Source organism: Triturus cristatus, chromosome 1_2, assembly GCF_964204655.1.
Source record: "Triturus cristatus chromosome 1_2, aTriCri1.1, whole genome shotgun sequence".
NCBI classification, from domain to species: domain Eukaryota; kingdom Metazoa; phylum Chordata; class Amphibia; order Caudata; family Salamandridae; genus Triturus; species Triturus cristatus.
In genome coordinates this window covers 403,336,557-403,360,806 of record NC_140580.1, presented here as the reverse complement: position 1 = coordinate 403,360,806, position 24,250 = coordinate 403,336,557, and the positions used below count along the sequence as shown (strand labels likewise).

At 46.5% G+C, this 24,250-nt stretch overlaps 1 protein-coding gene across 2 annotated transcripts in view; it reads right to left on the bottom strand.

Moving 5' to 3' along the window:
* FAS (Fas cell surface death receptor) overlaps positions 1-24,250 on the bottom strand; it is a 223,176-nt gene that overhangs the window by 156,822 nt on the left and 42,104 nt on the right. For both annotated transcript variants that reach the window (XM_085605713.1, XM_085605721.1), the window contains exons 3-4: positions 6,955-7,080; positions 619-730 (exon numbers count right to left, since the gene is read on the bottom strand). In XM_085605713.1, the coding sequence (XP_085461839.1) occupies positions 619-730; positions 6,955-7,080 (238 nt within the window). The remainder of the gene's footprint in view (positions 1-618; positions 731-6,954; positions 7,081-24,250) is intronic.

Sequence of the window (24,250 nt, the reverse complement as noted above, 5' to 3'; positions counted from 1 at the left end):
TAAAAAAGCTGCAATAATAAAAGGCATTGTCATTTACAATACCAATAGGTCAAAGTTTCTGAAATGCGAGATCTATTGCATTGCAAATGCTTGTTATTTACTAGGCCACATGCTGTGCTTTCACGTTAATATAGGACACGCCCCTTTCTTTATATGAGCCATGTCTAAGGAAAGGTCCACGGCCTCTATTAAAGTATGCTTGCTGAATGTTACAGGAAAGCATATAGTGCCTGCAGTCGTTGAAAACATTAAAGAAAATAGTACTTACAGACTAAAGAAGACCTACCGTGTAACAACTGAAGTAAAATGACCAGTCCTCATGGGCGGTTACAAATGAAGACAAGGCGGTACTAAGGCGGGACTAACAACCCTATCAATGAATCAGAAGCCAGCATTTACTAAGGACAATGACACAAGCCAATGACAAATATGGGCGGAGAGTGGGCAGGGCTTCAAGTTAATACTTCAATACAGCATGCCTCGCAGAGCAGCGCATGCTCTGATCAGGCTCGACCTAAACAGGCACATAACATAACTGGAGACAGCACCCTCAAGCGGCAGAAAAGTGATATGCGTATTTAAGTAAAAAAAGCCAATCGCATTTTAAATTATACTCACTTGTCACATGGCTCGCAGTGTGTACAGCGAGAAGTAGCATTACAAAAATAGCCTTCAATGCACTGGCACTTTGTGTTTTCTTCTGCAGTACAATCATGGAGGGTTTCTAAGCCTGAAAGTTAAAAAAAACAAATATTAATCTGACGAGCTACTTCAAAATGATTGTGTTTAAAAGAAATCACAAACAGCGCACACACACATAGAGGACTCGACATTATCACACAGTGACGCACCCTTTAAAGAATTGCTTCAGTTCTGCTAGAGTTCCGGCAGCTACATGCCACTGGAACCGATGACAAAAGCAGTCAGTGAACCTTGAAATAGGTTTTGAGTGCATTATAAAACCAAACTTAATAGGCTTGGAAAAAGCCAGCGCTATAATGAGCCCACAATAGACAGGGGTGCCACGGCGACGCATGACCGCAAGAGGGCGCCAGATTACAACAAACTGCCTCAATATTGCCCTTATGTTCAAGGGGTAGGAATGTCCAAATTACAGACTGTAATTTAGTCTGCGCTTAGAACGTCCTTGCACTAGAGTTGACTTGCACAAACATTGTTAAATGTTGGAAAAGACAGACACAAGCCTGTGCATGGGAAATACATCAGTTACTATCTCTATTTGTTTGATGCCAAGATATGTGCTGTCACTCTCCATTTATTTTATTTTTCTGCAGTTTTATATTGCACGAACTCGACCCGAAGGTATTGAGCTCTTTACATGAGCACCAGTTACCTTACACATGGATATGCAGTCTCCTTGAGGAAGTTGGAGGCTGCAGTGCCCTTTGACGCAAACTACATATCATTCCTGAACATTTAGGACGCAAACTGGGGCTCGCAAAAGGTTTTATTGCAAAAAATAGAATTTTAGGGCACAAAAGTGCATTGTATTTTTAGGGGACTGGAACACCTCCGGGTGAAGTCTGCCTTTGTAACATTGTGTAATTGTTTGCAGAGTGCACCGAAACTGCTTAATTCAAAGAATCTGTGCGCCCAGAAACAAAAAATTGACTTAAATGCAAAAAAAATGAAAATCGATGTCTCTTCCTAAAAACCTCAGCTCGATGCTATGAAGGCGTCTATTCTTAAGCACCAGCAAAGCTAGGTTTTCAATCCTATCTGTTCACCTGAGAAGTGTGGAGTGTGCTAGGGGGCAAATGCCGCCTCGGGGGTTTCTGAGAGTGGAGTGTTTGTTACTGGGGAGAAATGGCAGCGGACACTGACCTGCTGGGATTACAGCCTACCCAGCTTTGTTCTCAGAAAAGAGGACTGACAACAGGCTCCAGCGCACCCTCACACACCTGGAGTTTGCCACCTAGGCGCCCTCACACCTGGAGTTTGCCACCTAGGCAGAGTAAAGAAGCGCTTATTCATCTACACTGGGGAACGTCTATGAGAAGTGCTCAGGGTGACAAACCTGCTTCAGCACTTACGGGTCAGAAGGTGAAGCTGGAGAGTTACCACTTCATGGCTGGGAAGGATTTATTCTGCTGACATGATTTTCTTCGCATGTATGTTGATGGAGGTGTGTGCTGTGATGGGCATCCTACAGGATTACATAGGGAGAAGGGTCTCAGAGACTTATCATGGCAGGACGAGGCACACCGGGGAATGCACGACTGTCTGACAAGTGATTTTGATAGCAGAACTGCTGTTAGTGGCATTACTGCGTATTAAGGGAAAGTGGCAGTTGTATAGGAAGTGGTCAATGCACAGCGTGTGAATTGGTATAGAATCTAGTCGGTTGCATATCACTGTGTTTACCTGCCAGAATAATTGTGCCACCAGAGTTTAATGTAGGACTAGCTGGAAAATTATGAAAATTTACTGTGCCTATAACAGACACTTTGATTTTGTGTTGCTGTATACATTGAGATGAAGACAACATGTCAGGCCATACCACTAAATTCTACAACTTGGATTCTCTCTTGCCTGGAAATACAACTGTCTCTCTGTGGTTTCATTTCATCAGATTAACGGGGCAGTAGTAGCAGAAGGCCAGGTAGAGATGGGTCCTTTCGGGTCGCCGCTGCCAAGCTGTGGAATACACTACCCACTCACATGGTGCCTTTGGCAAGCAGTGGAAAACCTGGCTTTTGTGCCTTCCGTGACACATAGGTTTGGTCTCCTCTCTTGTAGTTGCTCTTACTTTTTGCTGTCGCTTTAACACCATTGGGTATAATGCGCTGTCTAAATTTCAAAAATACAAACACTGCCTCCTCTAACTACCCTCAAAACAATGCTATATCAGTAGCCAACATCTCTCGGCCTTTTGAGTCCATATTTGTTAATTGATCTTTATTACAAACGAGAGGTGGTTAAAAAAAACAAATCACAACTACTACAAACAAATATGCTATAACTAGCAGCAAAGACTAAAGGTATACAGCTAATGCCCATGAACTGAGAGCAGCAACATAGTAAACGTGAATGCCTTTGTTTTCTATCTCTACGAAGAAAGTGTCAGGGAAGTGAGTACACATCCCTAGAGAGGTTCTGTGAATGAAAAACATAAAACATATAGGAAGCATTACTCTTAAAACAAGGCCTTCCAGGAGCCTTCATGTACTGAATCAGTTTTGCACTGTGTCACCCAAGGAATGGATGAGAAATTGAAAGAGCAGCAGCTGGTTAAAACTTGCCTCCATTAGCTTCTAAATTCTCCATAGACTTCTTAAAGGCAGTCCGAGTGGCGGGAAAATTAGATACTAAGCCGTCAATCACAAAACACTAATACCATCTTATGGGACTTTCAACAGGTGATACCGGGCGTCAGAAATTTAAGTTATGTTTTTTCACACATACATTTCACTAGTAATTGCCCAAAAGTGTGTAAATGCCATTACTTGCTAGCCCCCAAAATTATGGGAACACATTGCAACAGTATTTTTGCTAAGAAAAGCAACATGGATTGTATTTAACGGACCTCTTTCAAGGCCTAAACTCAATAAGTGATAATTATCATGCCTGATAAAGACCGTCTCCCGATTCAGATTAGAGCCAATGTATAATTATCAACCATCCCTCCGGGAAACTCATAAACAGGGCCGAATTGTCATAGCATCCATAAGGAAACAAATTTTGCAGACCCTATGTCAGTCTCTCCCAGGAGAACCAGAGGTACAATGAGCATTTAATTTTAAAGATTGTCTTATCCATGTTGAAACGTAGTGATAAAGGACTGAAATAAATTACTGGCATGAGTCTTTCGCGTACTTAGGTTATTCGTATTAACCTCAAAGAAAAGCTCAGAAGCACCATGGGTGTTTTGGGGACTTGTTTTGATTGCTCCACTAGCTTCTCGGTGTCTTTGCCCGCTGTGACCAAGTGGAAATTAAGTCTTAGTTTCAAATTTGTATCAACGGTCACAGCATATAGAATGGTGGGGAAAGAAAACTGAACCAGGAAAATATGATTGATGAACACAATTTTTATGAAATCATGATGTACTTTTCAGAGGCCAAATAAATTCACTCAGTAAAATGTGGGCTACAATGGGAATATTAATAGTGCAGTTTGAGGGCACAGGGTTTCAGTTTCCAATTTCAGAAATGGACAAGAATGGCGACTCTGGAAGCCAGCATGAGGGGGTTTCAAAGGTTTTTCAAAAACATAGGTCTGCAGACTGCTTATCCATGTTAGGCACTGAAATCATATCATACGGACGGAGACGCTGGGCAGGAGAGGCTGCATCACAGGATATATGCCTGGCCCTTTTCTGTAGAGTAACTGGGGGAGAAGCAGGAGAGGGAGGTGTGCCTTAAAAATAATTATGCCCGCATGCTACAAGTGTTGCATTCATCCCTCAAATACTTACTGCAATGACTTTCAGCATTTGGTACTGTTTTCAGTTCTATAGAGTCCTCCTGTTGGGAGCCATACTGAGTTGTTGTCCCTAGTGAAGTGGCATGAGCTCTTCGATGCATGATCAGAGTGTATCTGACAGCCCATCCACACAAGACTGGGTAGACACACCATCTACCTTTTTTTAAGAAAAGATCGACAGAATCCATAACACCTTGCGCAATCAGAATGTTGAACAGCAAGACCCTAATACGGACGACACCCAGACACCCTCACAGCACTGCTAGAAGAGTTTGCTGAACTTCCTGAAGAAGTTAACACTGCACTCCTCAAAATTAAATCTGGTTCCCCTGTCGACCCGGTTTTCTCCCCATATTCTGACAAAGTTGGCCCCAGTGCTCCTCAAAAGTCTCACAGACATTTTTAATATGTCCTTAACCCAAGCAACGGTCCCTATTAAATGGAAAGAAGCCAGAGTCAAGCCAATTCTTAAAAAAACTTCAGCCGATCCCAATGAGCCCAGCAAATATCGGCCCATCTCCTTACTCCCCTATTTTTGAAAGGTACAGCGAACAACCTATTTGGAAAGCCATCAGTTGTTGGACCTTTCTCAGTCAGGCTTTAGGGCTGGTTAAAGCACTGACACTTCTCTGGTTGAGGTAGTCGACAATATAAGACTCGCCCAGGACATTGGACAGTCAGCCATACTTGTCTTGTTAGACGCGTTGGCCACCTTCGTCACCATCTCCCACAGTATATTAGAACATCGACTATGGGAGATGGGTATCAGAGGAACAGCCCTAAGCTGTCTCAGAAGCTATTTAAAAGACCGAACTACCATAGTACAACTGGGCACCCTAGCTTCTCGTAGCTGGATGGTAGACAAGGGAGTCCCTAGGGATTTATACTCAGTCCCATGCTTTTTAACCTGTATGTGGCCCCCCTGTCCAAGGTGATCAGAATATATGGGTTTGACGTATTGCCATACGCTGATGACACCCAGCTACTCATCACCCTCAGTCCCAACCCAACTGATACCAGAATTAGATTTAAAAACTGTATGACTCATACAAACCTCAGGATGCAAGCTAACTATCTGCAGCTCAATGCCAATAATATCAAGATCATCTTATTTGGCAAGGCTCATGAACACTGGTCAACAACTGATGGCCCCATAGTCTTCGTCCCTGTTCTTCTCCTAAACCCATGGTACGCAACCTTGGAGTAAAAAATCGATGACAAACTATCCATGAAAGACCAGGTAAACCAAATAATGAGCACCTGTTATGGCCTAATGAGGAACCTACGTAAGATCTTCCAATGGATCCCATTAGAGTCAAGAAAACCACTTGTCCAAGGCTTAATCATTAGTTGTCTTGACTATGGAAATGCTTTGATGGCCTCAATTAATTTAGAGCTTGTCACCAGGCTCCAAATCTTACGGAACACAGCTGCCAGGCTGGTATTAAACATTCCACCTCGGTCCCCGTCAGCGCTCAGTCTGAAAACTCTTCACTGGCTCCCAATTAAAAAACTGATCTGTTTTAAAATCAGCTGTCTGGTACACAAGACCCTGTTTGAGAATGGGCCAAGCTACCTGGCCAAAAATCTAAAGTGGTATCTCCCTCACAGAAACCTTAGGTCTGGAACTAAACATCGTCTCACTCCGCTCAGGGTGCGAACCTCTCGGCACGGTAGCCGCTCATTTTCCCATCTACCCCCCCCCCCCCCCCCCCCCCCCCCCGCCTGTGGAACTAACTCCCATTGCAGCTTTGCACTATTTCAGATCATAACCAGTTCAGAAAAAAAGCTTAAAATCTGGCTGTTCTGACCGCTCACCCTTACCCCGATTTCAGCTGTTCTATCTTCGCCTTCACCGGCATTCGCTGCAGTGCTTTGAGACCCCTCCTGGTGATATGTGCGCATAATAAAACTCTATGACTACGTAAATATGCATGAAAATATATAAAGCAAAATATATTCCTATTGCTCTAATTTTCTTAGAAGTACCGACATCGGGAGGGCTAGTTTATCTCATTAATGGACTGTGGTTTGCGGTTGTACTAGTTCAGGAGATCTTTTTGTTTGGAGGCCTGTGAGGCATTCATTTAGCCAAGACCTGCCAGGTAAAAGGGAGCAGTCGGGGCAGTGCCAGTTGTGTCACCTGGGAGCAGAAAGATCGATTTAATAACTAGAGAATGGTACAGGGTGATGGGCACCAAATGCTAAAAAAGGCCTCTATCAGCGGCGGGTTTGGACAAAGCATCATGTGGTAAGGAAGGGTGATTGGCCATCAATAATGTACAGTAGAAGCTTTGCGTCATTACAAGGGGCAGCAATATCACCCTTAGACTCCTTATTTCCAAGCAGAAGTGTTCTCATACTTCCTGGCAGCGCCTTCAAATCATTTTTCAACATCATGGCCAGTTGCTACTCATGGCTTCATATCAAACAATATTGTTTAACTTTTATTGTCTGAATGGGGTTGCGGGGGCTGGAAGAATTATTTATGTTTTTTTGTAAACTCACCTTCCCCATGGTCACATTCGGTGCAGCGGTGGCACTCCTTGTCTTTTAAGTACTCTTTTCCTTTTCTGCACGGTGTACACATTGGATCCCCATGCTCCTCTGTACAGTCCGAAACTTTATGAGTACCTGTGAGGCCATTATGAGAGAGAGATTGTAAAGTAATACACAAATGACAGGCTAGCGTTCTTACAACAATACAAGTCAAATCCCCAACTAAAAACTGATCAGCTCAAACAAGCCTTTTGGCACCTCCATCATAATATCTAGAACAAGAACATAAAACTTGCACCTCCTCAGGACACAGCAAATCAAGGTTGAATTCTATGACCTTAGGCCGCAAACAAGGTGTCTTTTTTGTTTTCACCTACAGGCAGCTTTATCTGCCTGTGGTCAAAGACCTATTGTGAATAACACAACATGCGAGCGGACTTTGGGTCATGTAGTAACTCATGACTGGGTAGTTTCTTGTCTGCCTCTGCTCCTGATTCGATGGCTGTCCTCCTTATTCTTGTATGTTTTCCACTCAGGAGCCTTTCAATCTCGTCATGCTTTGATTGGCTAGCGTATATCCTTCCAAAGCTTATGGAACACCTATAATTGCAGTGCATCTGAGGGACTATTTTCCCTCCCTTTCTCCTTTTCCCAACTCTGCTCTTTGAGACTCCCTCCTATCTTTATTAAAACTCCCTTCCCTAAGGCCAATTGACAGCCCAGCACCCTCACATTTCCATACTACCCGAAATAGCAAGCAATGGCCATCTGAAAATGTTCTTTTAACAATCACATGTGCAGAACTGCATGGTGGGCATCTTTGCATCTTTGTTATGTTTAGAAACTCCCATTCGAAGAGGCCAATCTCGGATGGGCACACAACCATGCAAGCCAATTTTGACTGGGATGTCTTTCAATATAACAAAATATATTCAACGATGGTAACCGTGGATATGAATCCACAAGGGCCACTTAGGGGAAAACATAAGCATTAACAAAGCCAATAGGTTTTCCATGGCAAGACAGACAGACAGAGACACACACAAACTCATTGCATACATGTAAGTTTATTTTATAAATTATAATATACTGTCGTGTCACTTCATTTCCAAATGAGCAATAATACTCCTGCTCTCAATAAACATGTCACTAACTGTTAGATGCCCTATCTATTCATAGAGCGCCTCCAGATCAGTTTATGGTGTCTTACGAATCCTGAAAAGGGATGTTCATCCATGATCCTAAACTATAAAATTAGCTGTTGCAATTTCCCACTGTAAAATTCATGGGCATTTATAAACCTTATTTTGCTGCTGTATGGAGTGACTGAGGTTCACAGGCAGGGTTGTGTGTCTTGTGACTTGTGGCTCACCAGCGGGGTGCACTCCTGGGAACGGCCAGAACCTGACCCTGCTTCTTTACAAGTACGGCCACTCGGATCATGCAGCAACAGAGGACCACATGAGACAAAGTTGTCAAAATTTTGCATCAAGAAAAATTCAACATTTGAGTAAAAGAAAGGGAAGGAATATGCTACTTACCAGTATGCATCTGTTCTTGAAATGTAGAGCTGCAGATCTACACACTATAAATAGATCGCCATCTGGTGTTGGGCCCGGATGTTTGCACTTGTTTTTGTCTTGGAAAGTCTTTGGAAGTCACGAGGTATGTGACTCCTCCTTTGAATCATAGTGCGCATGGGCTTCGACTCCATCCTCAGATTGTTTTTCGTCAGCAGGGAAATGATGGAGCTTTGTAAGAAACAGGAAAGTTGCCCATGTATGCGGTATCTAAGTAAGATAATACTGGAACAGATAAAGGTAGCCGGGGAGGCGGGTGGGCGTGTGTAGATCTGCAGCTCTACATGCCAAGAACAGATGCATACTGGTAAGTAGCATATTCCGTTCAAGGCATATGAGCTGCAGATTACACACTATGCATAGGTTGTATAGCAGTATCCCCACCTAGCGGCGACCACCACTATCTGTTGCAGTAGTTTGAAATAGTGTTTTGAGTACAGCCTGGCCCACACTAGCTAGCTTGTTGTTTAGTTTGCACATCGACACAATAGTGTTTTGTGAATGTGTGCGGTGTAGACCATGTAGCTGCTCTGCAGATATCATCTAAGGGAATGTTCCCTAAAAATGCCACTGAAGCCCCTATCTTTTGTGTAAGTGGGCTTTAGGAGGAACAGATAATGTACGTTTTGCTTTGTGGTAACAAATTTGTATGGATTTGACAATCCACCTGACTATCCCAGATTTTGATATGGGGTTGCCCTTGTGTGGTGGTGAGAAAGACACGGATAGTTGTTTGGTCTTACGAAAAGGTTGTGTTCTCTCTATGTAGTACAGCAGTGCTCTTTTGACATCTAAGGTGTGAAGAGCTCTTTCTGCGACTGTTTGTGGCTGCGAGAAGAATATAGGCAGCTCCACAGATTGATTGAGGTGGAAGGGAGAAATGACTTTAGGGAGGAATTTAGGATTAGTGCGGAGAACAACCTTATTATGATGCATCTGCAGAAAGGGTTCCTGAATGGTTAGTGCTTGCAGTTCGCTAACTCTTCGTAGAGAAGTAATGGCTACTAGGAAAGCAGTTTTCCATGTTAAGAATTGTAGCTCACATTTATGTTGAGGTTCAAATGAAGGCCCCATTAGTCTTGTGAGAACGATGTTTAAATTCCACACAGGGGAAGGTGGTACTCTGGGGGGAATTATTCTTTTGAGTCCCTCCATAAAGGCCTTTATGGCAGGTACTCTGAAAAGTGAGAGATGTCTATTTTGTAGATATGCTGCTATAGCAGCAAGATGCAGTCTGATAGACGTGTAGGCTAAGTTGCATCTTTGAGGTGTAGTAAGTAGCCTATGATGTGTTGGATAGACACATCTAGGGGATCAGTGTTGTTGTTATGACAATATACTACAAATCGTTTCCACTTGGCTGCATAGCATGCTCTAGTGGTAGGCCACCTAGCTTCTTTAATGACGTTCATACAGACAGGAGGAAGGTTAAGGTAACCGAATTCTAGGACTTCAGGAGCCAGATCGCTAGGTTGAGCTGAGCTGGGTCTGGGTGTTGGATCTCTCCATGGTTCTGTGTTAAGAGGCGTGGAGAGAGGTGTAATTTTTGGTGCGGAACTACAGAGAGTTCCAGCAATGTGGTGTACCATGGTTGTCTGGCCCAAGTTGGAGCAACTAGGATGAGCTTTAAGGAGTGTTGCTGTAGTTTGCGCACCACTAGTGGAATGAGTGGGAGAGGCGGAAAAGCGTACGAAAATCTGCCTGACCAGTTCATCCATATCGCATTGCCTTTGGACAATGGGTGAGGATACCTGGCAGCGAAGCTTGGGCATTTGGCGTTTTCTTGGGTGGCGAAGAGGTCTATCTGTGGTTGCCCCCACATCTGAAAAAACGGTTGAAGAACTTGCGGATGAAGTTTCCACTCGTGGATTTGCTGTGTTTGACGGCTCAACAGATCGGCTATAGTGTTTTGGACACCTGGGACATGTTGGGCTAGGAGAAAGATGTTCTGAGGTATAGCCCACCTCCATATCCTCTGTGCGAGCTGAGAGAGCTGCAGAGAGTGTGTCCCGCCTTGTTTTTGTATATAATACATGGCTGTCATGTTGTCGGTGCGGACTAAGACAGCTTTGCCTGATATGTGTTTTTGAAATGCTTTTAAGGCTAGGAATATGGCTAGTAACTCCAGATGGTTGAAGTGGAGTAACTTTTGTAGAGGTGTCTACCTGCCCTGCATGGTGTGATGTAGTAGATGAGCTCCCCAGCAGGAGGGGGATGCATCCGCCGCCAGAACTATTTGAGGATACGGCTCTAGGAACGGTCGCCCTTTGGAAAGGTTCTTGGTGTTCCACCACTGCAGAGAGCGATGGGTACGACTGCCTACCAACACCAGATGTGTTAGCGGATCTTGAGCCTGGTTCCATTGGCGTGCTAAGCACTCTTGGAGAGGACGCATCTGGAGTCTTGCATGAGGCACTATGAATATGCAAGCGGCCATCATCCCTATGAGTTGCATGAACACTCAAGCTGGAAGAGTGTGTTGCGGTTGGAATTTGGTGAGAAGAGCTTGTATGCTTGCTATCCTGGCAGGACTGGGATAGGCTAGCGCTCTTGAGGTGTCTATTGTGGCACCGAGGTATTGTTGCGTGTGAGAAGGTTGCAGCTGGGACTTGGCGTGGTTTATTGTGAACTCCAGGTCGTGCAGTTGTTGAATAGTGGCGTGAGTGTGTTGTACACTCTGATTGTATGAGCTGGCTTTTATGAGCCAGTCGTCTAGATATGGGAAGACGTGGATGTGCTGTCTTCTTAGATGTGCTGCCACCACCGCTAGGCACTTGGTAAACACTCTTGGTGCTGTGGTGACTCCGAACGGGAGTACTTTGAATTGATAATGCTGACCGTCCGCTACGAATCTGAGATCTTTTCTGTGAGCGCTGTGAATGGGAATGTAGAATTAGGCATACTTGAGGTCTAGGGTAGTAAGGAAGTCGCCCTGTGAAAGCAGAGGAAGGACCTGTTGAAGTGTAACCATGTGGAAATGGTCTGAGTGTATGTATAGGTTTAGGGGTCTGAGGTCTAAAATAGGCCTGAGAGAGACGTCCTTTTTTGGTATGAGAAAATAGAGGGAGTAAACTCCCTTGCTTTGTTGGTGCAGGGGAACTGGTTCTATTGCACTTTTTTGTAGTAGGGAGATTACCTCCTGCTTTAGCAGTAACAGATGTTCTTATGATATTGGATGCTGTTTGGGTGGTATGTTTGGGTGGATAGATGTTAGTTCGAGACAGTAGCCTGTCTGAAGTGATGTTTGCCCAGGCCGGGAGGAATTGGTGGAGTCTTCCCCCGAGTGGAGTGGAATGGTCTGGGGGAAGTGGAGGGAAGTCATGGGGTGGGGTGGAGGCAGAGCGGGACTTGTTATTTTTGCCTCTGCCTTTGCTGTTATTTCCCCTGTAACCACCCCTTTGGTAACCTCTAATAAAGGTGGATTTGGTGGGAGCTTTGTAAGAAGTGGAGGGGCTATCAGAGGAGTAGCCTCTGTGGGTACATCTGAAGGATGAGCGACGAAAAGACTGTCTAGGAGCTTGCGACTTCAAGGCTCCCATAGATTTGCCTGTGTCTGTATCCTTTTTAATTTTCTCAAGTGATACGTCCACATTGGGGCCAAATAGGTGTTGCTCATCGAATGGCTGATTGAGTATGGAACTCTGGACTTCAGGTTTAAAACCTGAGATACGTAACCAGGCATGCCTACGCAAAAGGACACTGGTGTTTATTGCCCTTGAGGCGGTATCTGCCACATCTAAGGCACAACGGATGGAGGTTAGTGATGGGTTTACCTTCCAATATTAGTTCATTGGACCTGTTTTTATACCTGTCAGGGAGGTGCTGCATTATGGACTCTAGTTCATCATAATGTGCCCTGTCATACCTGGCTAGGAGCGCTTGGATATTAGCAATGCGCCATATGTTTGCTGCTTGTGACGCTGTGCATTTGCCAGAGGCGTCTAGGAGTTTAGATTCCTTATCTGGTGGTGGTGCGTCACCTGATGTTTGGGAATTGGCTCTCTTCCTTGCATTAGAGACTACCAAGGAGTATAGTGGTGCGGGGCCCTTAATGTATGCTGGATCAGTAGGAGCAGCCTTATACTTTTTTTCTATACTGGGGTAGATGACTCGAGCCCTGACGGGGTCTTTAAAGATCTCTGGTGCATGCTTAATGACCCCTTTAAGCATGGGTAAAATTGAGGTGGACCTTTGTGTGGTGTCGAAAGTGTCCATGAGAAAATCTTCCTCTACTGGGTCTGTATGAAGGGCAACCCCGTGGTACTGGGCAGCTCTGTGAAGGAGCTGGTTGACGCCGATATTGTCCTCAGGAGGGGAAGGCCTGGAGGGGTAGATGTCATCTTGTGGGGTGTAAGGGACGTCTGGGACACTGTAATCATCCCAGGGGTCTGGGGAGCCAGTAGGAGTAGGGTCCCCTAGGTGTTGATCGTCCCCACCTCCCCCTGCATCATCTGAGGTGTTATCATCATCATCTACTGGGGCAGGTGATGGGGTAGGAGAGCGGTGTGGTGGGGGGGGAGGAGGAGGAGGAGGAAGAGGAGAAGGGATCCTTAAAGGAGAGGTAGCAAAGTCTCTCTTTTTCGGTGGTAGTGTCGGTGCAGGCGCTTCAAGGTGTCTTTTCTTGATACTAAGCATTAAGTGACCAGTCTTAAGATCCTTCACAAAAGTCTCTTGGGTAGGATCTGGACGAAACAGTTCTTCTGTGGGAGGCAGATCCTTCGGAGTCGACGGCTTCGGTGCTGTACGTTTTTTCGGCGTCGACTCGGTAGTGGTTCTAGGTTTGGAACCGTGCAGTTTTGCAGTGTCTTTGTCCGATGGAACCTGTTGTTTTTTCGGTTCCGAGGTCTTTGGCTTCGAAGAATGGGAGTCGGGCCCTTTGGTGGGCGTTTTTTGATCGGCTCCGAGGGTGTTGTCGGTGCCGAGGAACCGGTACTAGCCTTCGACGCCGAGTGCTTAGATGTTGAAGCAGCGGTCGGCGTGGATGAGGGAGAGGACGTCTTCTTTTTCGGAGCCCGAGTATGTTTTTCGGCACCGAGTGTAGATTGACTCGAGCCTAAGATTGGCAACCCTCTTATGCAAGTCAATGGGAAAAATAAATTCCCTTGTTTATATTTTTCAGAACCTCCCTCTTTTATGTTTATAAACGTTGGCATGTATGCATGGAGCCATCTAGTCACCCTAATGGGCTCATCTAACAGCTATGGGTTCCTCTCTCCCAGCATCCTTGCTTCAATTCACTGTCTCCCTCTCGTACCGGCTTCCTTCTCCCACCAGTCCTTGCTGAAAGAGACACTCCTATGAAATACGAGGAGAGGGTGCTAGCTGGACTGTTGAAGAAGAGGTTGACCGTTGAACCTCATGGGCGTTAAAGGAATGACGCTCCTTTAGAAAAGGCCAGGCGGGTAAAAGCAAAGGTTGCTTCGATGGGGGTAGGGAATCTGAAAGCTGATAAAAATCAGGACTAAAAATATGTTTTAAAACATATATTTTTAGTCCTGATTTCTATCAGCTTTCCTACACCCATCGAGATGAGGGTGTTAGACCCGCAGTATATTCCTAATAGGTTCCCTCCCCACAGTACGTACTATCCGATTGCAATGTGGTTCTATGGCTACTTAGCTATTTCAAGCAAAGGGCCTACAAGTCCCAGCATGTATAGTGTTATAAAAAGCAGAGTGGCAGAAGGGGGTCACATAACAACTGAGCCGCGGGCTTCTATGGAGTGGAAAAAAAGCTTAGGGGGTCGAAGTGAGGGTTGGTGCTTGTTGGGTGAAAAAAGTGGAACTAAAATCGCAGCATGGGAGAGAAACCAAGGGGCATATGATAAAGAAATGGCGTTAAAATTATCGCCGCTTTAGCGCCAGAAAACTGCCGCTAAAGCGGCGATAATGGGCTTGATAATATGCCCTTGAGAATTCCCATAGAAGCCCATGTTCTGGTGTCAACATGGGCTTCTATTGGAATGCTCTGCGGCATATTATCGAGCCCATTATCGCCGCTTTAGCGGCAGTTTTCTGCCGCTAAAGCGGCGTTAATTTTAACGCCGTGCTTGATAATATGCCCCTAAGAAGGGCCAGCACGAGAACACTGAGCTACAAGAACTAATCACTCCCAGCCTGGGACATGGCGAGTGCAAACACAATGTCACTCGGACAGCACCATTGACTTGAACTGCTGCACATCTTTGCGCAAAAACTTTGCGAATCCAAATTAACTTGTTGATTCCATTGGAGGCTCACGCACCCCGGGACAGCTTTGAAGCACACACCATGGCCCGCACCGATTGTTTCACCGAAGTGTCACCCGCTTGGAGCATTAGTTGTTTTAATAGTCCGTTGGCTTTAACAGAGGCTTGCACCAGGGAATCGCCGTCATTATGAAAAAAGTATGAAATTGTGGCCGACGAAAGCCTACTCGGACGCTCATGGATGTTATCTGGTCTCTAAATTCAACTAGGGATATAGAAAAAAGTTTTGGGGCGTGCGCATCTTTTCTGTGTCTTTTAGCTACCCAAGGCTAGGAGGAGGGGAGGGGGCTGGCTTGAGGAGGGGAGGGGGCTGGCTTGAGGAGGGGTGGGGGCTGGCTTGAGGAGGATAGGGGGCTGGCTTGAGGAGGGAGGGGGCTGGTAAACCTGTTGAACTGCAGAGTTTGAAACTAGAGAGCACCAAAGAAAGCAGAGTCTGGCTCTCAAACCGGAACAAAGGTGGTTTTCGGGTAAAGAACCCTCTCTTCGGGACCACACAGAGGTAAGGACACCGGCGCCCGTGGCTCTTAATAAATGCACATGTATTCGGGCCCGTACTGCCAAGCTGTTAGGATGTTTTGCGCTCTCAGTACTTGCCGTGGTTTGGTCCATTCAGAAGGAATTTGGTTCTCTTTCTCTTTGTAGTTGTTTTTAATTGTCGTTTTTTTTACCCACCATGGACTTTGTGCAGTTATGTACATGTGACGAGAGGGAGGTAAACATACCCCTTTAAGAAGGTTTTGGATTTACGCATAGCCCCTCCCCATTTGCCTCAGTTAATGACCTGTGCCAGGAAGCGGGGTCTGCTCATTAGTATACAGGAAGTACCCCCTACCTACTTGTAGGCACTTCCTGAACAACAGACAGACTATCCAGTTTTCTCAGTAGAAAGCCGACACCAACAGAGGCCTTTGCGTATTTTGGTCGCTAAAAGGAACTGCAGGCTGTTGCACTCTGACAGAAATGCGCTGTCATTTTCGATCGTACCTAGTGCATTTTGGGTGCTGTAGTTTTGATTCTGATAAAGATTTGCAGCAGAAAGGCACGGGTCTGAAACACTGTCCTGGTGGATAAAGTCATTTTAAGGAGATAACCTAAGTGTTTTTAGAACTGTAGGCGGCTCTAGAGACTTGCAACCCCAGTCCTCTGTAAGGAACAAGCCTCAGATGTCCAGGCCACAAGGGTCAGGCAGCTGTAGTCCCGAGGCGTGTCGTTCTAGGTCACAAAGGCTGGTCCTGCATGGTTTTAGATTTCTCAAGTGCCTTTCAGGAGGGACAAGTTGCACCTTTTCCGTGGGTACAGTGCTGCAGGCCTCTAGGGGGCGGCTGGGGAATAGAGCTAAAGGTCACCAGAGACGTGCTGTCCTGTCAAGGGGCGTATATTTGCTGTTCACACGGGCCTTACTTCTCAAGTCTCGGAGAGAAGATAACGCACATAGGTTGCCGCGATCCGAGAGGAGCGGGGCGGAAAACGAAACCAGTGGTGCGCACGCACCACAGATGAGTGGGGGGTGAGGGAGCCTGTCGTCTGTACCGCGCGCTGATGCGCGTCCTAGACACGGACGGGAATGGGCGGAGCATAGGCGGGACATGCGCCCGCCTTTGCCAAATTGCGTGCTGCATTTTTTTTTAAAAAGCACACGAAAGCCAATGGCAGACAGGGAAAGCAAAACCACACGCACGAGCGTGTGGTCAGCTTTCAGAACCCCGTACAAGAGGTCTCGCGCTGCGCGAGCAGTGCTACGCACTCCAATGCTAGGCACAAGACCTAAAAACCACGGCCTAACATTGTCTCCTGCGCTGACGACACCCAGCTCATCCACTCATCCTCTCCCTCCATAAAGAACCCAACATCACCAGGCACAACTTCCAAGAAGGGATGTAAGCTGTTGCCACCTGGATGAAGAAGAGCTGCCTGAAATTTAACTCAGAGAAATCAGAAGTCCTCATCCTTGGCTCCACCCCCTCCGCGTGGGACAACAACTGGTGGTCCCCCGCCCTCGATAACCCCCCCACCCCAATGGACCACGCACGAAACCTCGTCATCATATTTGACTCATCACTCATGATGAACCACCAGATCAACACTGTATTTTTGGCCTGCTTCAACACCCTCCAGCCTGTAACAACCTCCCCCTCCACCTCCGGTAAGTCCCTACACTGCTCCAGTTCAGGAAGGACCTCAAGACCTGGCTCTTCGGATGACCCCAGCACTCAATGGAGCCACGCCCCTCTTTCCCCATAGAGCCTCGAGACCCTTGCGGGTGAGTAGCTGTACTTTACCAACCCTGATTGATTGATAAGTATCAATGACATTACACAGGATCACATTCAATTTGTACGCATGGGGAGATAAACTGATTGTCCACAACCACAGGATGTTGAGGTGATGAAGAAACTCGAACCTGGTTCCTCAATTCGTAAGGTGGCAGCTCTGGTAGCAACACAGCATCCTTTCTTGCTCCAAGAGTGAAGTAGATTGTATAAAACACATACATTATTACACTCTGCAGAAAATGAACCTGCTTGTTCACACTTACTGTATTAAAAGGTGTGTATGATGTTTTGTGTATATTCCGATTATCTTCTAAAACTTGTTTTCAGTTCAAGATCACAGTCTAACACCTGTGGAAATGCCTTTTTTATTAAATAACAGATGGTACAACAGCATAGTATAATCTATGTTTCTCACTAAGAGCTAATTTAGGATTCAAGACTATCGATGAAAAAAAATGCAAACTCTTAGGGTATCTTCTCAATGCTGAATATGCAGCCTCTTCTTGTTTGTTTCACCACTCCAATGTTTTATTAATTAATGCAACAAAAGATTGGATTAGATTACATTTAGAAAGTTCAGCGAATGCAGGAGGGCATCTTGGGGCTAGTGGCTGAGCTGCAAAGAATACAGATGATAGTGATCAGAAAAGAAACATTAGCATAAAGAAGAAAAAAGCCAGATTTTTAACTGTTTTCTGAAACTAATCAGGATCGGCTGAGATACAGTGGCATTTGATTGCACAGCGAAGCTGAGGCGTGTACAAAACTTCTGCTGCCCCAGGAAATCTTAACGGAACTTGTGAAAGCTCTGCCTACTTTCCGCCCATCTTTTTAATTGGCTCTTGTCCCTGTCCTTTGTAAATGGTGGCTTTTCATTGGTCATTAGGCTTCGTAGTCCCTACTTAGTACCGCCTGTCTCTTCTTGTAACCTCCCATGAGGACACCCCCTGTTACATGTGTTGTTACGCCCTAGGTTTTAATTACAGCTTCAAGGCACTATTTTCTTAAAGGTCTTCAGACAGGGCACTCACTTGGTCCTAAACTATATTGGCAGTGGTTACTTTACCCGCTACCACATGTCACATTTATATTAGACCTTCTATAAATTTCCCTTCATCAGCTCCACATAGAGTACAACCTGATCCGGAATTAATATAATAATTCTTTTGTCACATTTCAAAGCTGCTAATTGTATATATGGACATAGCTATTTGAATGTATTTGTGGTACTGTCTTGCATGCAATGCATTATGGGTAAGGTGGATTTACCATATCTTCGGCAGGGTGCAGTACGATATGTGACAAAAAATGTATGATGCTCACTAGGGATCTCTAGAAGCAGCTTGCGGTACTGCACCTAGAGAAGCAGTGCTGGTGCCTTGCTCACTAGGGAGCTCTTTGAGCAGCTTGCCGTACTGCATCTAGACAAGCAGTGCTGGTGCTTTGCTCACTAGGGACCTCTAGGAGCAGCTGGAGGTACTACACTGAGACATAAAATGCTGGTTCCTGGCTCAATACGCAAGCATTTGCAATGCACTAGGTCTTGCATTACTGAAAGTATGAGCTATTGGGCTCAGTTGGGGGGGCCTTGAAGCGAGATGGCCGCTTGCTAAGCGAGCTCCTCACGAACGCCCGACAATCCTACAGTCATATCCTTTCAACACTGGCCAACAAACCTGAAACTGGTGGAGGTCAAGAGGCAAAGGCAGCGGGACCAGTTTAGTGCCAAATTTGACTCCAGAAGACACCGGCAGGTTCCGAAACAGTGAGGGCACGTTCTGCGGCACTCGCGGAGAAAGTGAAAGTTAAGCCACGGGCCCCAGCGGGCAGACACGCCGAAACGCACGTTACGCAGCGCGGCCAAGGGAGGATATGAGGCCCGCTGCGTCTGAGTCACCGTGAGAGGTGTTAATGCTGGCGGACACAAACATTGAGACCTGGCAATACCCACACTGATTGTGGAGAACATCGGCACGCCTGTGGAAGCCCGTGAGTAACGCACTGCCCCGCTTGTCCTGGGCCCGTCCTCCGGCACCTATTGACCCTGCACCCCCCTCGCACGCGCTGTGGGGAGAGAGACGAGCCTCCTTGGGGACCCGGGAATACCCTGCCAGCGAACGTCCCACTGAACACCTCCGGACGACGTCGAGGCCCGGGGCGGCGCCCTGCTGGGGCCGCGCGGAGAGCCGCAGGGACGGGTGTGCAAGGCTGGCCTGCCTGCAGACCTTGACCAAGGGCACTGCTATTACAGTGCAGCCGTGTTGCAGTGAACTGGGGACACAGGAGTGATCGCGGCCCTGAAGGACCGTGGAGCCTCGGGACGCGAGGCACACCAGTTGACTGTGTGAGCTGGTGGGCCAGCTCGAATAAACCACATCCATTGCACCAGTGCTGCAGTATATATGAGTCTCCCCCCCGGTGCCCATGCGCTGGATGTTTGGCTGTGTGGTGTGCCACACATCTGGAAGCTGGGATTGCGCAAGTGACGCTGCGTAGAACCTCCAGATGCTGACACAGGATAGGAGGCGAGACCAGACCTTTCGCCACCCTGGTTGAGAGTCCTGAGCGGGGAGACAATAAAAAGAGGAGCAGGGAACAGTGCCTTCCTGTCAATATTCCCCTGAAGACCACGTGTACCGTAACTACACTATGGACCACAGATACAGTTGGGAATAACATTCATGCTGCCAACTGCTTCTGAGTTCTGAGTGGGCCGCGCGGCATAGCCACTCTTTGTGCTGCAGGCAAGACTGGGGCCCTAGTTTCTAAGGCGTCGGTGTGCTGGTGACGCTGTTTTTTTTACCACAAGCGTGGACCGGATAACTTCTAAACTACACCATGGGTAAACCAGACCGCAACCAACCGAAAATCACCTTCGAACAAACTAGGAAGCAGCAGGATCAGGGCACTGACGAACAATCGACGGCGCAAACAGCGACGGGAGCCACAGGAGGGGTAACGAAAGACGATATACAGTCTATGTTCACCACAATTCAAGCCGCGCTATCGAACATTGATGGGAAAATTGACTCCTTGACATACAGAGTGGAACGGATGTCAGAGCGGATTGATAAACACACAGAAAGACTGGATATGGCGGAGCGAAGAATATCCGAAGCTGAAGACGGTCAAGTACAGATGGACGCAAAACAGTCAAGGATGGAGAAGCAATTGGCGACCATGACGGTGAAGACCGAAGACTTAGAAGATCGGTCCCGCAGAAGCAACATTCGCTTAATGGGAGTTTCAGAGACGATAAACACGGGTCCGATGGAACGTTACGAAGAGCAGCTGCTCATCTCCATACTGGGACGTGACACGTTCTCGGATGTCTTTATTGTGGAAAGAGCCCACAGGTCGCTGGCGCCGAAACCACCTGCTGGATCCAGGCCGAGGCCGATTATCACCAAACTCCTAAATTACAGGGATAGAGATGCAGCGCTCCGAAATGCCAGAGAACTAGGCAAGCTATTTCATGAAGGTATGGACATATCCCTATACCCAGACATCACGTCATCAGTACAGGAAGCGCGGAAAAAGTTCACAGCAGCAAAACAGAAACTGAGAGTCTTGAATGTTCCATATGCCATGCTGTACCCGGCCAAGCTCAAAATAACCGTTGACGGCAAGATGCGAATCTTCACTGAACCATTGGAAGTAATGAAGTTTGTACAACAGAAGGGACAGACGGGTGTGCAGAGACGATCTCTTAGAGGAGCACACGGGGAACAGTCAGCCACTTCCAATGTGGAGTGAACAATATTTACTGGGCACGTGTTTGACAAGACAGTGAACTACCTGTGTGCTAAGTGGTACCCCCACCGGATGCCGGTCGGACGATTCTAGGACATGGGAGGCCTCCGATCTGCTGGTCCAGATAAGTCGACGCTCAACTGTTATAATTAATGCTCTCTCTGTGTTGTTATACCCTTTAGTGATTTCTTACAGGATAGAGGCATTGGCCTCCTCTGGAGAGGGCTCTCTCACAGACTTGTTCAGTGCTATTGTGAAGTGTTCGAACTCGTACTATGCATATTTGGGCGTTTACCCATGTGGTTTATGCCATAAGCAACGGGTGGGCAGCTCTGACCCCTACATGTGCACCACACAAATTGTTAATTATTTTTTTCTTTTTTCATTTTGTGGGGTAATGTTCATTGTTAATTTTGGGAATGCCTTCACTAGAATGGGGATGGTGGAGAATACCGGGATCTGCTGATCCCACATCTGGCAGAAATGCTTGAAGAAGCTTACGAAGAAAGCACACTCCCGTCTTCACTAAGTGAGGCACTCCTGATAGCACTCCAGAAACTGGGTAAGGATCCCACTGAGTGCGACTCATACAGACCCCTATCCCTGATAAACACAGATGGTAAGATCTTAGCAAAAATAATAGCGAACAGAATACAACCGCTCCTATGCAACCTGGTGCTGCCAGACCAGGCAGGCTTCATGCCGACACGGTCCACCACTCACAACATTTGTACCATTTTTGCACTATACCACCAATTAGACCCGGACACACCGGCGGCTGTGGCTCTTTTGGATGCTGCCAAGGCATTTGACTCAGTGGAGTGGGATTTTATGTTCGTTACTCTTCACAAAATGGGATTCCCAGAGCCATTCTTGAAATGGATAGCACTACTATATGCTGCACCTAAGGCACGGGTTAGAATAAACGGATACACATCCAACCCCATAGAGGTAACACGCGGTACCAGACAGGGCTGCCCACTATCACCTATGCCCTTTACACTAACCCTAGAACCACTGGCCTGTAAGATTTGCCAGAAACACTCTGACTCAGCCCTACAGTTCGGCCTTCGCCCCATCGGAATAGCACTGTACGCGGACGACATGGCCCTCTACACCACGCACCCAGACAGGAATCTGAACCAGATTATTAGGGAATATGTTAGCTATGAACAATATGCCGGCCTGCGAAAACACTGGGACAAATCAGTTGTTACACCTTTAACTGAGGAAACAGTGGAGCCCCACCTAGAATACCCTTTAAAATGGCGGACAGATCCAGTTAAATATTTGGGGATCTGGATTCACCGTGACCCAGAACTGGTCATTAGGGAGAACTATGGTAAGGCGCTGGTGAGACTAGAGGAACAGGTAGATAAATGGATAAAAATGCCTATCTCCATGGCGGGCAGAATAGCATTACAGAAAATGATTATATCACCTAGGTTCCTATATCTATTCTGGAATATACCAGTATGGCTGAATGCGGCATTTTTTGTCAGATTACGCTCTATTTTGCAGACACTAACATGGGCAGGTAAACAGGCTAGGACAAGTTGGAAGATCTTAACCCAACCTTACCATCTAGGAGGTTTTGAGGCGCCAGATTTCCACTTATATTATCTTTGCGCACAAGCACGGCGTGCACACTACTGGACAAAACCACATACATACATACCACACATCACGGTGGAAACAGACAGTGTTGCTCCCCTGCCACTAACCGCGCTCATAGCTGACCCGATAGGTTATTTACCAAGGGACAAGATTCAAACAGCCCAATGCACCTCAAGAGCATGGCACGCGTTGGCACACAGGGCACGTAAGCTGCCGGTGTATGCGCGGGCACTGCCAACGGCGAGACACCCTAAGCTTACCGTACCACAAGAAAATAAAAAATACACGCACTATTGTTGGAGATGGGACTGACCTCTATGGGACAACTATACCCACATAATACCTTCATTGAGTGGACAGACCCCTCACTTTGTGCTCACCAACTCCCACTGAAGAAATTCACATATATATTCGATTACGTACAGGGGTCCGGTCCTTATACGCCACATTCCCAGATGAACCCCCACAACTGTACACACTACAAATATTGTTAACGGCCCCAAACCGTAAAAACCTGGTAACACGATTATACAATGCAGCCCAAGAGGAACAGGCTGAGAAACCTAATACAGCACTGGGCAGGTGGGAGGCAGCGCTGGGTGAGACAATAGATGAACAAGATTGGCAATACAGCTGCACACAACTCTCACTCCTCACGTCGAACTGCAACTTGCGCATCATCCACTTCAAACCCCTTCATCAACTATACTATACGCCGGCCAAGTTACACAGGCTGGGCCTAAGAGAGACGGACACCTGCCAGAGGTGCAATGCACCGAACGCTGACTTCTTACACACTTCATGGTCATGCCCACAATTGCAGATATACTGGGACGAAGTCACAGCCACACTATCCGAAATGCTATCAGAGCGGATCCCCAACACCCCTTTGGTGTGCATATTGGGCGTCAGGAAACTCAAACATGCTAGGTGCAGGAAATTCTTAGCGGTAGCATTATTGCTTGCGAAAAGGCACATAGCGATGTGGGGGGGGAGCAAGAGACCCCCCAGACTTAAAGACTGGATCACGGACATGACCTATTGTAAAACTACACTGGAGACGTATGCAGAGGACATTCCACAAGCTTCGCAACCCAGAGGCTTCTGGGAGCCACTTGTTTGTTATTTACAGGCAGCGCAGGAGGCCGAATCACAATCTGATTCATAACGCAATCAGTACTTAAGATAACATGACTGGGGTATCACACACATGACGGATGCTGAGCAAACATGGAGTGGTGGGTTGGGGGGCGAGAAGTGTAGACACAAGTAATATGGTTTTTCATCTGGCGATGCGGATACTACAAAAGTGACTACTGATATGTATAGGATAAAGACTGTAACACCAAATGCTATGTGCTCCTGAACATTGTCGATTGCAATATTTGTATACTATGTAACTGCTTGCTGGTCGGTAAAAATAAAATAACAAAATAACAAAACAAAAAAAGTATGAGCTATTGGTGTTGCATTATTATTTGCAACGCCAATACCCCAATCTATCAGTAATGCGAGACCTATTGCATTGCAAATGCTTGTTAACTTTGGGAACCGGCGAGGGCCAAACCTGGAGGGCCACAAGGAAGAGTTTCAAAAAGGCAAGTCCGATCTGATAGGAAACACCTCAGGCTTGTCAGAATTCAATTTTAAGCAATGACTATCCATCCAGTTGGCTATGGCCATCATACAACTGTTGAATCTACTGGCAAACTACCCAACATTGGGATGGATAGAGATAACAATTTGTGTGTCATCTGCATAAGATATCGTACTAAATCCATATGATCTAAGCAATGCAGCAAGGGGAGCTACGTAGCTATTAAACAGTGTAGGGC